This window comes from Paramisgurnus dabryanus, chromosome 24 (assembly GCF_030506205.2).
Source record: "Paramisgurnus dabryanus chromosome 24, PD_genome_1.1, whole genome shotgun sequence".
NCBI lineage: Eukaryota > Metazoa > Chordata > Actinopteri > Cypriniformes > Cobitidae > Paramisgurnus > Paramisgurnus dabryanus.
The window spans coordinates 10,708,412-10,727,275 of NC_133360.1; the positions used below are offsets into that span (position 1 = coordinate 10,708,412).

The 18,864-nt window shown below is 37.4% G+C and overlaps 1 protein-coding gene across 1 annotated transcript in view; it reads left to right on the forward strand.

Moving 5' to 3' along the window:
- The first annotated feature begins 1,911 nt into the window (after positions 1-1,911).
- Positions 1,912-18,864, forward strand: part of gpc1a (glypican 1a) — a 38,337-nt gene continuing 21,384 nt past the window's right edge. Inside the window, exon 1 of the mRNA XM_065244681.2 lies at positions 1,912-2,466. Within this exon, the coding sequence (XP_065100753.1) occupies positions 2,310-2,466 (157 nt within the window). The 5' untranslated portion in view covers positions 1,912-2,309. The remainder of the gene's footprint in view (positions 2,467-18,864) is intronic.

An 18,864-nucleotide genomic window follows, 5' to 3' on the forward strand; every position in this document is an offset into this window, starting at 1 on the left:
TTCGTTTTTTAAAGGATTTAATGATATCCATTTAATATCTCGCCGCAAAATCAATTGCAATTCAGGATATATTGTGTTACAGTAATGAAGAAAGGCAGCAGGGGGCGTCTTGTACTACCTGCAGGTGTTTTTACCCCCACCCTCGAGTTTGATTCATCCACAGGACTGAAGTTGTTCAGGAACGCTCGGTTCAACTGTTTAGGATTCGATTCATTCACATCAAAGCGTTCCCAAATGGTACGTCCACGCGCGCAATTTCGCACGTTATTTTTTGTTGCCAACAACATCTACACATAAGAGATGTGGAAATAAAGTTTATCTTTTGTAGCCATGATTGGTATCTCACCCTTATTTCTTACAGGGTGTGGAAAATACACCGCCTTGACTCAAACATACCATAGATAAGTAAAAATTATGTTTTCGGATTGTTTGAAGGCTTATAAAAACTAGCTCACAAGATTTTACGGCAAAAAAAAATATATATATATATTTTCAAAAATATGTTTTAAATATATCCTAAATACATTTTGTAGAAAGTAAAGCTTTATTAAATATATTTTTGAAATTGAGAATATATTTTGTTTAAACCTTTTTATATTAGCATATATTTTAAAATGTATTTCAAGGGCAAGAAAAATATATTTTTTTACAACCCATACAACAAAAATGTATTTTCCTGGCCAAAGTATAAAAGTGTGTATAAATGTATAAAATGTAGGGCTGTCAAAAGATGAATCGCGATGAACTGCATACAAAATAAAAGTTTGTTTTTGCATAATATATGTGTGTGTGCACTGTGTGTAGTTTTTTGTATATATAAATACACACATATACTTATAAATTTATATACATGTCTAATATAATATAAATATGAATCTATATATCAAGATCGAGATTAATCTTTTGACAGCCCTAATAAAATTAAGTATATTTTTGCAGTTGAAAATATATTTAATTTTAACCTTTTAAGACCTGTTATGTTTACAGGTTTGTGACATATACATTTTTTTCTTCCAATGCGAAGTAAATATAAATGCTTTAAAATATATTTTAAAATTGGCAAAAAATATATTGGTAAAAAAATTTCAAAATATATTTTTGTCCATTTTTGGACAATATTTATATTTATTTATTAGATTGATTTATTTTATATTTATTTAAAATATTTTTGTCCGTTTTTGGACAATATTTATATTTATGTATTTATTAGATTTTTTTTATTTATATTATTTTATTAAGGCCTAGTCTATGTTTCAAAACAACTAAAAAACTATTCTCTTACAAAAAATAGGCTAATAAGTCTTCTACTTCCTCTTAGTGTAAATAACTTGATAACTATTGTTGTGGATTTTTTACCTTGTTGAACACATGAATAATTAAAGTCAGAACCCAATACAGTTTAAAATAATTTTAATATCTTGCAAGAGGCACTTTCGTCTGCACAATTCAGAAAAGGCGAACTTCAACTATGCGTTTACACTTTCATACTTAGCTGCGAGACATTTTCACATCCTGTTTATTCACATGTCTGTTAACTCTGAACCAAAGATTAAGTCTAACCAGTAAGATAGTAGGCAAATTTAACCATCACTAGATGTCACGTAGCTGACTAAACTCAAAACAGAAAGTAGCTTAGTTAACTTATGCACCATAAAATTCTTAATAAACATCAATAAATGCTCAAATCATAAAACAGTAGAAATAAGTAAAGATAAAATAAGTAAAGATAAAATTTTCCATGACACTATACATTATTTATAACGTTTATATAAACATAACGATCATCATTATGGCGTTTACTGAGTCGAGTGCCTAAAAACGCCGTTTGAACGATTCGCTCGAGACGTTTAAAAGAACCGACTCTCTTGCGAATCGAATACCGCTTTGTTCAATGAGAACGGGACAGTAGAGGCAGACAGCGCGAGCGCGCACAGCACCACCGCGAGCCGGCATAATTTCATACACAGCTACAGTAATCTCTAATGGGACTGTATATAAAGCGCGTATACAGATATTATTAATCATAAATTATGAATAGTGCGTAAAGACATGAACACCAAAAACAGATCCCCACCACCGGACTAATCAATAACCAACATCCTCCTCATCAGGACCACCAGCTGTCTACCTGGACGCCCCCCAAAGTGCATTTACATCTCAAACAAGTGGATTTCTCTTCAATTTTCTACTCTGTCGTATTCAGAAATAGTGGATGCGCGTGAATCCGCCGTCCCGGACCTGTTTTGAATTGCGCATCGGCATTAGTGGACTTCATTGGGTTCGAGTCGGCGTCTCTGGATACGGACACAATGGATCTTACACCGCTCGCGCTGCTCGTGTCGCTCATCACAGCGTCTCTGTCTGCGGATAACGCCGGCGGTAAAGCGAAGAGCTGCACCGAAGTACGAACGTTTTACAGCGGGAAGGGATTCACGTTAAACGGAGTCCCGCAGTCCGAGATATCAGGTATGAATTACCACAACAGGCTCCACTGTGTATAGATATTGCACGTGTATTATTCTATCTATCTATCTATCTATCTATCTATCTATCTATCTATCTATCTATCTATCTATCTATCTATCTATCTATCTATCTATCTATCTATCTATCTATCTATCTATCTATCTATCTGACTATTAATGCATGCTATCTATGTACATATAGCCTATGTATCTATCTATCTATCTATCTATCTATCTATCTATCTATCTATCTATCTATCTATCTATCTATCTATCTATCTTTCTATAATCTGACTCTTTGGTAAATTTGGCAGCAGCTTTGCACCTGACACATTCTTTAGTTCTTTAGTTCCTTATTGTCAAGTTCAGGAGGGCGCACAAACAGATGGAGGTCCCAGACAAAAGCTCTACTTGAGAACAATAGACAAAACTGTAACAGCTCAACAGGGCTACACCTGGCTTCATCTCTACCGTTACAAAGTTGGGCATCATAGATGACCTTTCACTTAAATCGTTCATCATGCTGGCGATGACACCCACCTGATGTCTGAATCACCATGTGGTTTGTGCAAGTGTCTGTGGTGGAGCTTGTGCTCCCCTTAGGTCATGTTACAAGACGAACACGGTCAGGCCCCTTGAATTTCCCCCAGGGTTGCACTTTTTGTAAGATCGGATTTGTTTCCAGTGTGCTTATAAAATTTGAGGTTATTGTGGCATCATTCGAGGTGCGGCAGGAAATTGTATACTGGGTAAATGGCATAATTTGATGAGCATGTCCCATAATTTCCTCTGACATTTTCAGGTACCAGACAGCAGCTGATGAAATCCGTGCAGTCAGCAAGCGGGTCGGTAATTTTTAATGTCGTTTCCCATCGCAGGGCCAAAAACTGTTGGCAGGTTGTGAACCTGTCCCGCATGAAATCCATCATCAATCATTTCGACATTGCCGCACTAATGTTGATAATAGATCACGTGTCTCACACACAAATAATGTCATGAATCAATCTGCACAAACATCATTATTCTGTGCAATGATGTCTGCGCACGAAAAGCACTCTTGTTTTTTTTTCACAAGAACTCCTCTGGGATGCTTGGGTCTAATCGTGCTTTGTGCTCGACAAGCTAAATGAGATAAATGTTCGCACATGCGCCACACTCCCAAATATAAACATTTGTAAATAAAGCCTTAGCCATTAAAGCCAATCACAACACAATTTTGTATAGGATACGAATATATTTATGCTGCATGAAGTTGTATTCATGCTCAACACAAATGAGCACAATCGCAGCTCTGCATATCCCCTAATAAGTGTATTTGTGGCATTATGGATTGGCAACCTCAGCAAATCAGAGACTGGGAGAAACAGAGTTCCTATTGGCCAATTCTCAAGGTCATCTCCTGTGGTCTCAATGACAGAAGGCACAATAGGCGAGCTAATGAGAGTGTAACATGTGGCGACTGCCTTCCCGTGGCTCAATTAAGATCTGAGATTTTTATGTTTATTCATCTTGAACAGAATCTGAGATATGTTTTCCTTTTAAACACTTTTAAGTGGTACCACCCAAATTTTTTTGTTAGCTTGATGAGCATAATATTCATTAAGGTTGCTTAAAAGTCAGTTTTATATGTTAGTGCACTATCAAATAAAGGTACAAAGCTGTCACTGGGACGGTACCCTTTGAAAAGGTCCTAATATGTACCATTTATTATAGTTACAGATGAGGTACTAATATGCACCCTTTAGGTACAAAGTTAGGTACTTTCTGAAAGGGGCGCCGCCCCAGTTACAGCTTATGTACCTTTATTTAGATTTTTTATATATAAATTGAGTGATTAATGTTTTTATGTTTTTAAAAAAAAGAGTCTTCAGAGCCTAAAATAACTTTACTTTTCAGATGACATCCCTAAGCTGTATTATTTTTTTAAGTCCTCGCTCATTTAAGAAACATTTTCACAATGCATATCTTGTGGTTGGCAGTCAAATTGTGTTTGGTAATATAAATAGATAAATATTTAAATAAATATAAGATTTATGTATATGTATTTAATTATTTTTACAATATAATATTATTATTTTTCACTGACAAATACATAAAACAGCCTATTGGGTATATACAGTATATACAGTGCTATTTAAATGTTTTTGAACACTTAAAGGGATAGTTCACCGAAAAATGAAAATTTTCATAATTTACATTTTAATCAAATTTAGGGTTACAGAATTTTCATTTTTCTGTGTACTGTCCCTTTAAGCTGAACTAAAAAGTAAGATAATAAAACGGCAAATAAAATGTAATGTTTTGTAATGAAATACAATATTATTCTTTTTTTCAGAGTCACTGTATTTAAGCACATTAATATTACAAAACAAACATATATATGGAAGTGAAAGCTCACGAACTGTACGAACATTCCTCAAAACATCTTCATTCGTGTTCATCAGAAGAAAGAAATGTATACAGGTTTGAAACAATACGAAAGTGAGTAAATGATGACAGAATTTTTATTTTTTGGTGAACTATCCCTTTAAGTATAACGAATAACAGTGATGTCATCTGACAACCAGATTATAGATATTTCATGAGACACAGATATAGAGATAAAGTTATCTCTGTTTAAATGATAACAATAGACATTGTTTTGACGCCACTTCTGTGGGTGTGTCCGTGACACACATATTGTGCGTTTTAAGGGTTCGGGGATCTGAGGTTACTATCACTTATTGTTTTAGCATGTTAAGCGTGTTTCAGAAAGAACCGTCATAAAGGATTACCTAAAGGTCAGAGAGGAACCAGAGCTCAATAGCTGCGGTCTAGAATTACCAATGCAACCAGTGTGTCTATCATTTTTAAAAACGCAGAGGCTGCGTATTGTTCAACGGGGGACAACGTGACACTTCGAGCCCCGCGGTGCTTCACGAACAATGACGATCTCACGTTTCGCTCAAGTAGGCCACGAAGACGGGACTGCCGTATATGTGTCCGAGCGTGCGTTTGTGATCAGAACTTTGTTATTTTTAAGATATTTGTTGAAAGCGAGATCTAAGCGTGCTATGCTCAGGTGTGTTGACGAAAGGTGAGAGGTTTGGATCTTATGGTTTCAGACCTCAGCTTCGGCTCATGTTTGCGGTTCCTCTATACAGCGAGGCACACGCCCATGAGTCCTGTTTGAAATGAAAGAGGCACACCCTTGTTTTCAATCACATTTGCCACAGCCTCAAAGCACTGCATGTTGTGCAAACACAGGCTTGATTTGTTTAAGCTTTGAGTATATTGAATCTGTTTGGGCACACGATTCGATATCGCCGTTGTTCGTTGGAATGCGGTCATTTAATGTGATAGTAACAGTTAAAGATGTTCAGTTAATTGTATTTTATCTAAGGCTCGAAAGGGATTTTGTTAAAGAGCAAGTTTGAGAAAAGTTTAAATAAATCATATATTATTAAAAGTACAGAAATACATTTTCAACACAATCTCACGGTTATACTGTACGTACCTATTTTATAAGGTAGCTAATTTGTACATTAGCATGTATCAATAAATAATGCACAATAAGTCCAGAAATACATATTCAACATGATACAAGCACCGGATTGTTCTTGATGTAATAATCTATGTTTTTTGTATCTGTCCCTATTAAAAAAAAAACAAATAATACGTATTTTACAAGAATTATTTTACGAATTCATACAATCTCATTCGTACATTAGCATGTACCAATAAATCGCCCACAATAAGTCCAGACATACATATTCAACATGATCCATGGGAATACGTATTATACAAGGAGGCTAATTTGTACGAATTCGTACAATTTTATTTGTACATTAACAGTAAGTACGATCTGCTATCACCAATTTCTACAATCAACATGATGGCACTACATATGTATTTTGCAAGGCGACTAATTTCTACGAATTTGTACATTTACAGTAAGTACGATCTGCTTTCACCAATTCGTACAATCTCATTCGTACATTAGCATGTACCAATAAATCGTGCACAATAAGTCCAGAAATACATATTCAACATGATCCATGGCAATACGTATTTTACAAAGCGGCCAATTTGTACAAATTCGTACAATCTTGTTCGTACATTAATAGTAAGTACGATCTGCTTTCACCAATTCGTACAATCTCATTCGTACATTAGCATGTACAAATAAATCGTGCACAATAAGTCCAGAAATACATATTCAACATGATCCATGGCAATACGTATTTTACAAAGCGGCCAATTTGTACAATCTTGTTCGTACATTAATAGTAAGTACGATCTGCTTTCACCAATTCGTAAAATCTCATTCGTACATTAGCATGTACCAATAAATCGTGCACAATAAGTCCAGAAATACATATTCAACATGATCCATGGCAATACGTATTTTACAAAGCGGCCAATTTGTACAAATTCGTACAATCTTGTTCGTACATTAATAGTAAGTACGATCTGCTTTCACCAATTCGTACAATCTCATTCGTACATTAGCATGTACAAATAAATCGTGCACAATAAGTCCAGAAATACATATTCAACATGATCCATGGCAATACGTATTTTACAAAGCGGCCAATTTGTACAATCTTGTTCGTACATTAATAGTAAGTACGATCTGCTTTCACCAATTCGTACAATCTCATTCGTACATTAGCATGTACCAATAAATCGTGCACAATAAGTACAGAAACACACATTTAACATGATCTAATGGCAATATGTATGTACTGTATTTTACAAGCGGCTAATTTGTACAAATTCGTACAATTTCATTCGTACATTAACTGTCAGTACGATCTTCTTTCACCAATTCGTACAATCTCATTCGTACATTAGCATGTACAAATAAATCGTGCACAATAAGTCCAGAAATACATATTTAACATGATCCATGGCAATACGTATTTTACAAAGCGGCCAATTTGTACAAATTCGTACAATCTTGTTTGTACATTAATAGTAAGTACGATCTGCTTTCACCAATTCATACAATCTCATTCGTACATTAGCATGTACCAATAAATTGTGCACAATAAGTACAGAAACACACATTTAACATGATCCAATGGCAATATGTATGTACTGTATTTTACAAGCGGCTTATTTGTACAAATTCGTACAATTTCATTCCTACATTAACTGTCATTACGATCTTCTTTCACCAATTCGTACAATCTCATTCGTACATTAGGATGTACCAATAAATTGTGCACAATAAGTACAGAAACACACATTTAACATGATCCAATGGCAATATGTATGTACTGTAGTTTACAAGCGGCTAATTTGTACAAATTCGTACAATTTCATTCCTACATTAACTGTCATTACGATCTTCTTTCACCAATTCGTACAATCTCATTCATACATTAGCATGTACCAATAAATCGTGCACAATAAGTCCAGAAATACATATTCAACATGATCCATGGCAATACGTATTTTACAAAGCGGCCAATTTGTACAAATTCGTACAATCTTGTTCGTACATTAATAGTAAGTACGATCTGCTTTCACCAATTCGTACAATCTCATTCGTACATTAGCATGTACCAATAAATCGTGCACAATAAGTACAGAAACACACATTTAACATGATCCAATGGCAATATGTATGTACTGTATTTTACAAGCGGCTAATTTGTACAAATTCGTACAATTTCATTCGTACATTAACTGTCAGTACGATCTTCTTTCACCAATTCGTACAATCTCATTCGTACATTAGCATGTACAAATAAATTGTGCACAATAAGTCCAGAAATACATATTCAACATGATCCATGGCAATACGTATTTTACAAAGCGGCCAATTTGTACAAATTTGTACAATCTTGTTTGTACATTAATAGTAAGTACGATCTGCTTTCATCAATTCGTACAATCTCATTCGTACATTAGCATGTACCAATAAATTGTGCACAATAAGTACAGAAACACACATTTAACATGATCCAATGGCAATATGTATGTACTGTATTTTACAAGCGGCTAATTTGTACAAATTCGTACAATTTCATTCCTACATTAACTGTCATTACGATCTTCTTTCACCAATTCGTACAATCTCATTCATACATTAGCATGTACCAATAAATCATGCACAATAAGTCCAGAAATACATATTCAACATGATCCATGGCAATACGTATTTTACAAAGCGGCCAATTTGTACAAATTCGTACAATCTTGTTCGTACATTAATAGTAAGTACGATCTTCTTTCACCAATTCGTACAATCTCATTCGTACCAATAAATCATGCACATTAAGTCCAGAAATACATTTTCAACATGATCCATGGCAATACGTATTTTACAAGGCGGCAAATTTGTACAAATTGGTACAATTTCATTCGTACATTACCAGTAAGTACGATCTGCTTTCACCAATTTGTACAATCTCATTCGTACATTAGCATGTACCAATAAATTAAGCACAATAAGTCCAGAAACACACATTCAACATAATGTCACTACGTATGTATTTTGCAAGGCGACTAATTTTTACGAATTTGTACATTTACAGTAAGTACGATCTGCTTTCACCAACTCGTACACTTTCATTCGTCCTTAGCGTGTGCCAATAAATCGTGCACAATAAATCCAGAAATGCATATTCAACATGATCCAATGGCAATACGTATGTATGTATTTTACAACTTGTACGAACTCGTACGATCTCATTTTGTACATTTACTGTAAGTACGATCTCCTTTACTGAAGTGATATGGGTATAGGGGTGAGGTTTCTTTATCAGATAATTGTTTAGTTTTTTTGCGTACGACTTAAATTGTTTGAATTAATACGAAAATCCCACCGCGTAAAAACGTTACATTTTCCTGTGAGTTTAGGTGTGAATATTATAATCGTAAATAAGGTCAATTTCGAATTCAAGTTGACCATAACTACTTTTTTATATTCTACAGTGCAACACTTTCAATATTAAAGTTTTAATAGCTCCAGGTTGTGTACTCACACACAATACAAAACCGCTTGCGCAAACAGTGCATGTTTCAACTGATGGATTGTCGACTCGCGATTATTTCAGTGTAATTACACTCTCCCCCTCACATTTCTCTTCCTGTGGGTGCTGATTGTTCTTTTGATGCGTGGGGTTGCTCTCCTGTGAGGCTCAGCAGGAAGCCTGCAGCGAGCCGTGATATTCGTGCAGATCCGATCAGGGCCCTGTTGGCTCGTAGAGAGACGCTCGAACCTTCACACATTTGCCTCACCACTAACCACAAATAAAAGCACACCTGGCAGTGAAGGTACACGTACTGCACCTGGAACCACCGACAAGCCCCTTTTGTTCAGGTGCATTGGTATGGTTTGAAAAGTCTGGGCGGAGACATTTATCTTTGGAAAAGAGAAAAGGGCATTTCTTCATATCAATGCATTTGAAACACAAGATGAATGAATTTCTTTGTAAGTTCTTTGTAAATATATAAAATACGCACTTGAAAATATGTAACCATATGATTAACACAGGAATTCATTGTTTTTTGTGTTTCATGCATGATGAGGACTAATTAAATAAACATAGACAGTGTACAAATATATACATATACTGTACGTACAGTATAAATAATAATAGGTCACAATTATACATTTATTCGCAAATTTATGTATATTTAATGTTTTTGAGGGCATGTTACTCATTTTTTCCATGCGGTCATCTACAGCTTCTAATAAGCAACAGGTGAATCTGGGTCAAAATGCGGTAGAGATTTGATTGAACGCCCAGTCTTTGATGTCAGCAACAAAACATACAGAAACTCTTATCTTCAACCTCATTTGCACGCTTATTTTGTTAGTTATATTATAAGTAAAGACAACTTAGTTGTGAATCATGACCTACCAGTTGAAAGTAGTATATGGATCCAGTCCCCTACAGTATATATTGTATTGTATATGCATTTACAAATAAAAAATACTTAACATAACAATCTTTAATTAAAGAAAAGACTCATTTGTGGTTAGCCTTTTGCAGTCATCAACAAATGTTCAGTAACAGCAGTGTTGTAAATAATTCACAGAAGCGCCGGGCTTTAATCCAGCCACTTTGCACTGTCAATATTAATTGTGTGTTTTTGCATTAGCCAATTTGTTGTCAGTTTATGTAGAAAAAGAAAAGTGATTGATGAAGACGGAGGGATGATTATTATCTCAGTTGCCACGACGGTTTCTCCCGTCCTTCGGGCTTCAAGGAACGTCAACTGTTTGAGAGTCAAGAAGCATTGTGAAATGACTGTCGTCTCGATGTTTGAACAAGACTGTGAGATCGTAAATATTACCCATGCCTGTGTGTCGATAAATCTGTGTGTCTCGTTTTGGTATTGCATTTTCAAAGTAGATTATTAGGTGTAATGCGAGAGCTTCTGGTTTTGAATCAGGACTGAGATTTTACTTTCAAAATCGAGTGGCAGCCCCGCAGAGCAGGCAAACGGTTTATTGTACAAAAGGAAATAAAATTTAGTTTAAAGAAGACTTTTTTAAGGTGTCAAATAAATCTTTGGTGTCCCCAGAGTATGTATGTGAAGTTCTAGCTCAAAATACCATATAGATAATTTATTCTCGCATGTTAAAATTGCCACTAGGTGTGAACAAAAATGTGCTGTTTTTGGTTGTGTCCTGAGCTGATGTCCAGCTGATGTCTGCACTAAATGTCAGTGCCGCGGTTGGATAATGCAGATTATTATAATAAGATCCCCTTCTGACATCACAAGGGGAGCCACTTTTCAATTACCTATTTTTACATGCTTGCAGAGAATGGTTTACCAAAACTAAGTTACTGGGTTGTTGTTGTTTTTTTTTCAAATTTTTTAGGTTGATAGAAGCACTGGGGGCCAATCATAGCACTTTAATATGGAAAAAGTCATGATATGTTCCCTTTAAATTAAACATTATAATTTTAATTTGTTAATATTACTATGAACAACATTCAACTATTCAAAAAAATTTTGCAGTATTTATTAATTTAATAAATTAAATAGCCTATTGTTTAATATTAGCCATATTAAATGAATTTAGTTAAATACAATAGATTCTGATTGGACACTTTTGATGTCCTGCATTACACTTTATGTTCATTTTAGGATATATTTTAAAATCTACCTAGACCACTATCCGGTAAATTTCTGATGGATAAAACAATTTACGCTTTATTTTATTTCTTGTTATTTACAGTGGCGGCTCGTAACCGCTCATCCAAGGGGCGCAAATTCAAAATATGTGTTCGTAGTTTCGTGTGTTGTTTGTGTTTTCAAAATATGTGTTTGTTGCGTCTTGTGAACCATGTGCATCACGTGTTTTGTCAAAATAAGTGCCTGCTGCACACGCGTCAAAACTGTTTATGATAAAAGAGACGCTCACATTCACAAAATACACGCAAGACACTCACTTAACAGTAAACTCTGATTACACATGAGATTATGCGAGTATCTGGCAAACGCGAGCGTCTCTTTTATCATAAACGCTTTAGACGCATCTGCAGCAGGCACTTATTTTGACAAGACACGTGATGGACACAGGTTCACTTGACGCGCAGAACACATTTTGAAATGACGAACCACACACATGACGGGCTACATACATGTTGTGACGAACGTCGCATCGAGCACCCTCGAAAAAAGACGTCACCGGCCGGCCACCACTGGTTGTTTACATAACAGGATGGAAATCTGTCATTTCTGCTACATTAGCAAAACATCATTGGTCAGACCTTCCAAACTTATCTCATGGGAAAACGTAACTATTTCGCGGGTTGCCAATTTTCTACGATGTGAAACGTCCCAAACGTACGATTTTATAGTACGTTTGGAGGCAAGAATGAAGCTCCACCCCTAAACATAAAGTCACCGTGGCAAAAGCAAATCGTACTAAAACATAGTATGAGATATTATTATTTAATTCGTAAAATAGTTACGAATTGCCATGATACTGGACAAATTTATGCCATTGGCTGAGTCTGTGATGTTATGTTGGGCCACTCAAGACGTTTATTATCGAACAGAGCAATGTTTTGGTATTCAAATAACATTTCAGTCGAGTCAGCGTACAAATAGCTTACTCAGATTTTGCTCCATATCAGGTTTTAAAAGGAGGTATTTTATTATCAGGATAAAGCTTCACTTCAGCTTTGTAGACGGCGTCTTGTTTAAATCCTGTGTCCTAACCACAGGGTCATCTCGTGCTAGGGTCTGGATATTAAAAGTCATCCTTCATCCTTAAATGTCTTAGTCGTGTAAACTCTTTACGAGCTTGGGGTTGAGTAAATTATCTGTTAGTTGCCACTTATTCATTAAGAGTCTCCATGTAACAGGATCTAATGGAAAGGAACGGCTGTCAGAATCTATTAGAAGTGAAAGGTTTGCAAGAGTTGCCTTGAGATCAGACTTTTGGTTTGTTTTGACGATGGTGAAGTTTGGGATATCGGAATTGCAGGGTTATGGTATCTTGTCTACGTCATAAGCACAGTTCGTGCCAACCACAATGGATTTTTAGGACTGAAATTGTAGCGTTTGTTTATAAGGATTTTTTTCTGCGTGACAGATCGGGATTAGGATTTCTTTAAGACACAAATGCCCCACCAGTAATCCATAGGCTCGTAATCCACATCGTTTTAGTATCAAGCATGCCAATCTGAGTTTATCTCATTGACCCTGTTACTAAGAAAAGATTTAAAATCATGAAAGCCCTTGAAATCATCAATTATATCTCTTTTTTGGTACGTTTTGCATGTTTGTTTTGGTCGCGTCAACCAAGACAACGGTCCATTAAGATGATAAGATTTATTTATTGTGACATTCATGTCGTTACGGTTCTGCAGTTTGAGTGCAAGCAATTATGAAGAACTTATCGTGCATAATAGCCTGCCGTTTCAGTCTTGGCACGTATCCTCGCCTGCGAAACGACAGCCACCGTGGTCGATAAAACTCGAGAGAATATAAAATTAATGCATCGTACAGAGTGTTAGGACGTCGTCGCTTCTTGTTTTTATAGATGACTGAGCAAGCATATTCGCTTGCTCGTCTGTCGTCTAGTGAGCCTCAACCACAACTTCATACCACAACCTTTAATTATACGCTTTCTTATTGCAAATTTCCCTGTGTTTACTGCATGTTTCACCTAGTAACAGTATCTGTATATTTACGACTAAAGCTGAATATCTCAGAAATCCAGGTCTTGTCAACTCTTTGTCCTTCCTGTCATATTTTGAGACCGAAACGAGGCACCAAAATCTGTATCCCAAACCTATTTATAAAAGAACAAGAAGTGCGTTTTAACAAGATTTGGCAAACGTTGTAATACCGTACGCACAATTACAAGCCTTGTTTGCACACACACACGTACTCAGTAGCACGTACGTGCTTGTCTGCCAGACGGGGCAGAGTCTTAGCTGTGGTTATTTTTAGATTTATGGAAACCTAGAAATGTCCAAATCAAAGAGCCGGGCTGTCCGCTCTGCCATCTTCTGCCATTAGCAAAGTGAGAAGTACGTTTTAGAGCGTATCTATAATGCATGCTGCACGTCGGTTACGATCTCAACAAATGCTTGAGAAGTCGGGGAGAAACTCATCTACTGTCTCAAATGCTGCTGCCGGCAAATTAGGTTTATTCGCTGTTTAAATGTGACTTGAAGTGTTGTGGTATGAAGTGCACTCTAAATATATGAATTAATGAAGTAATCATTTATGCAATTGGTAAGTAAAAATCATTTTAGGTGCAGAGGATTATGAAGATAAGTATTTTTCCCTTGGGATTAGTGGATAACCTGTGCATATAGTAGTAAGACCAATAAAATGTAAATATACATTGTGGCCATCGCTTTGTAACACTACACTGTACTTCGGCTTTATAAGCTTCCTAAATGGCTTCGGTATATCAGGTTATAAATATAAATTCAACAAGGTCCTCTTTTCCTTTTGAACCTTCCAATATACTGCATGTTATGGGATCATGGCAGCTCATTAGACCAACCTGTTATGGCCTTTATATTTCACACCCCCTCTTGCTTCCTCTATTCCCCTGGGTCATAAACTCGTAAACAGACGCATGAGGCCAGACCATGTGCAAACTAAATCACAGTCAGGCCTGGGCTATTTTCACCGTGGATAACGGCCAAACCGCATACGAACCCCAGGCGTGGAGCTCGACCGAAGACGGAAGGGCAGGCGTGTACGAGTTACCTAGGAAATCAATTAACGACTGTTTTTCAGTGTTTTATAAGGCATGCCGGGCTTTGCTCTGCAGTCGTCTTTTTTAGCGGGGTGGCCGTCAATCGTCTTTATTGCTGCTTCGTGCAAGGCCCGGTTCAAGGGTCACACGTTCTTAGCGCAAGACGGCGAGGCGCCAGGGACGCTCTGGTCGCTTTGAGCAGCCGTACGACCCAGCAGGGTAGCAGATAAGAATTACAGCGAGCAGATGTTTAAACGAGTGCGAGAAACATGGTAGGAGGGGCGGTAATGAGTCCTAATAGGCGCAGGAAGGAAAAAGGTTGTACGGCGGAAGAGAAGAGCGAGGCAGATATTAGTAGCTTTGGATTATATTTATACTAGATGCGAAATATTAACCGCCACTTAAGTTTTTTTTTTTTAAATATTCATTGTCTTTGCAGTAGGGTCGTAAATCGGGACAGTTCATTACGATATGATACAATATCGCCTTTTCTCCACCAGCAATGCAGTATTTGCAGATAAATCGACCACTTCACACAGTTATGGTTCGATTCAATTGATTTATCTATATTTTTATATTACGTGCCTGGAGTTACATTTTTAATAACTTAAAAATGCAAACAAAATATATAACATGAACATTTAATAATTTAACTCTTTGAAATCTCTGTCCCAATTAGAACATTTACAAAACCAAACTAACGAAAAATAACTTTTTTAAATAAAGAAAAATAAATAATGAGGAAAAAATGTCACACAAAATTAAGCTAATAATGGCAACAGTCAGTCTTATAGTAAATAGTGACAATCACTGAGGTAGTTGTAGAAAAAAAATAACCTTTGCTTACTTGCTAACACTGAGACAAGAAAATAAACTGTTAAAAAAATGTGTTCTTCGGCGGAAATACATAGATGGACGTTATGTAGAGAAATGAGTGTCAAAATTAAGTACCCATGTCAATGTTTTATGTGTGGCATCGATGCATCTTATCGTTAGAAATTTAATCGATGCATCGATTCATATCGAAGTATTTTTACACCCCTACTTTGCGGTTCATCGAGTCCCCTTGCAGGTGTGGAGCCCTGGGCACCCGGCCAACAGGCCGATCCTGCTGTGTTGCTGGCATAAATATGGAGTAGTTTGACACACTTTTGTGTTGACATATAAATTCGCTGTGGTTTACATACCTCCCCTGTCTCTCTATGGCTTGCTTACCTCATTCTGAATTTTTTCTGTGTGTATTTCCCACATGTCCTCAGATGACACTGGTCAGCTGGGGATTATGAAGATATTGCATTCTGTTCATTAACGGAAGCTTATCCTCTTTATTGAGACCAGCGTTGGGCAAAGCGCCATGCCGCCCATGACCCTGTGTATTTTAAATGAAGGATATAGAGATTAGTTTGTGAATGGTGGCTCGCTTAGAGGATTCTGTACAGTTTTAACAACATTTGTCACGCCTACAAACTACATTCAGATGGACTGAAGAAGACCCTATAATCTCTTCATGCAATGCCCCACAAAAAACATTTAAGAGTTTAACCAGAATATTTTACTGTACAGTGTAGTACATCCACAAAGCTATATGTTTTATTTTTAGCGACATTTTTAAAGACAAAGTGTCTACACATGCAAAATTGCTGCCATCATGCTGATCTGAGTGGTTGTAACATAATGTTATGTGTTGCTAAGGTGACCTGAGTGGTTGCTATGGCATTCCAATGCAGTCACTAATTGGTCATCTGTGTGGTTGTAACATGTTACTGTGTGTTGCTAAGGTGTCCTGAGTGGTTGCTATGACATTCCAATGCAGTCACTAATTGGTCATCTGTGTGGTTGTAACATGATGCTGTGTTGCTAAGGTGTCCTGAGTGGTTGCTATGACATTCCAATGCAGTCACTAATTGGTCATCTGTGTGGTTGTAACATGATGCTGTGTTGCTAAGGTGTCCTGAGTGGTTGCTATGACATTCCAGTGCAGTCACTAATTGGTCATCTGTGTGGTTGTAACATGTTGTGTGTTGCTAAGGTGTCCTGAGTGGTTGCTATGACATTCCAATGCCGTCACTAATTAGTGATCTGAGTGGTTGTAACATGTTGTTGTGTTGCTAATGTGACCTGAGTGGTTGCTATGGCATTCCAATGCAGTCACTAATTGGTCATATGTGTGGTTGTTACATGTAGCTGTGTGTTGTTAAGGTGTCCTGAGTGGTTGCTATGACATTCCAATGCCGTCACTAATTAGTGATCTGAGTGGTTGTAACATGTTGTTGTGTGTTGCTAATGTGACCTGAGTGGTTGCTATGGCATTCCAATGCAGTCACTAATTGGTCATCTGTGTGGTTGTAACATGGTGCTGTGTGTTGCTAAGGTGTCCTGAGTGGTTGCTATGACATTCCAATGCCGTCACTAATTGGTGACCTGAGTGGTTGTAACATGTTGTTGTGTGTTGCTAATGTGACCTGAGTGGTTGCTATGGCATTCCAATGCAGTCACTAATTGGTCATCTGTGTGGTTGTTACATGTAGCTGTGTGTTGTGTTAAGGTGTCCTGAGTGGTTGCTATGACATTCCAATGCAGTCACTAATTGGTGATCTGAGTGGTTGTAACATGCTGTTATGCTTTGCTGAGTGGTTGGCATAACTATGCAGTTGCTACAGTAACATTATCTAAATGGTTGTTAGCATGTTTCTGTGTGTTTTGATTTCTAGGGTGTTCTGGATGGTCCAAGTCAAAAGAGCCGATCCTCAAGTCTTTGTGATATTCAGATCTTTTGATAGGTTTATGGGATTTTTCTGTTTGTTTTATTATTCCCCAATGAAAACTGTAAGTTCATTCATCAATCACCCCTGTAAGAGTGAATAACTGTATGTCAGTATGTTAGCTTAAGAACTTAAGATCCAGTTGTTCCACTTTTGTTCCACTTGAAATAAACATCTCTGTTTAATAAATGCTTTCCTGTTGCTGAGCTGATTTTTAAACCCTGTGCAATGTGGTAACGTCAGTGGTGTGGTGTTTACAAGGCTTTGGTAGCGAACCAAGCTTACCAAACAAATTCCCATTCCTTGGAGACAGCCTGCTAATCAGGCACAGAAGACGCAAGCATGTTTTTACCCGGCGCAGGGATTTAAAACCCCGACCAGGCTCACCTGTAGAGCCTCGCGCACCTGCTGCTGGTAAACCAGTGCCTGAGGCGGCCTTTGCTCTCATCTTAAAGGAGTCCACTCAAATCCTCTCCCAGGAAAGGAAAGTACAGAGATGGGAGCATAAAAGCACTATTCACTTTGGTATGTCGGGGCTTTGAAGGTAAACTTGGAGACAGTCCCACAAAAGAATTTCCTCTTACCGTTCGCATGTTCGCTCTTAAAATGAGGCTTCGCCTTTTACATCTGATGTCGGTCCAAGACAATTTTCACAAGCCAATTCAGGAGGTACGAGGGTGCGTCAGTTAAAACGTCGTGTCAAATGTTTACCTATGCATAAACGAAAATCAAAGATGCTTTGAATTAACAGTTTCACTACACTGCATTTATTTGATTTAACAATCACCCGCCCTGCAGGGATCGAGCCGAGTGGGTTCAAAGTTGAAAGCTACCTGCTAACAGTTTAACATGACGGCCTTTACGGTTTCATCTGACAACACAAGGATTTGCCCCCATCTGCCTCCAGGCCTGTTCGTCGTCCTGCTTGGCTCTCTTTCAGGCTGTCCATCACTGACAATTGGGCTGTCTGGCGAAACCCTTGATTTTTCACGACAGATGTGAAGCGGTTATCTGTCAGTCTTTGACTTAGAGTCTCGCTCTGATGGCGGCTTGTCGATTTACATCCCATCTATATTTATTTTATTTTGTAGCTTATTCAGTATCACCATGGCGACCTACAAAGTCAAAATCTGCCTAAAATAAAGGGACATTTCTGCAAATGCATGCACAAGATCTCTCTCTTCATCAATGGCGTTCTCCCTTTCCCACCTATAATGTTTTGCGAATGTAAGTCCATATAGGTTTGTGAATGGGGGTGCCAGAGCCGGTTCGTCCTTTGTGCGGCAGAACTGAATGAAATGCTTAATCTGTCTTGTGTCTCTCGGTCCCTCGCCAACCCGCATTGATATGCAGGCCACACTCCTGCGCTTCTCACGGGCTGCAATGAGTACAGGACACGCTGCGTAATGAGACTCAAGTCTCTTTAACATCGCAGGACATCATCAGGCATCTCAAGATG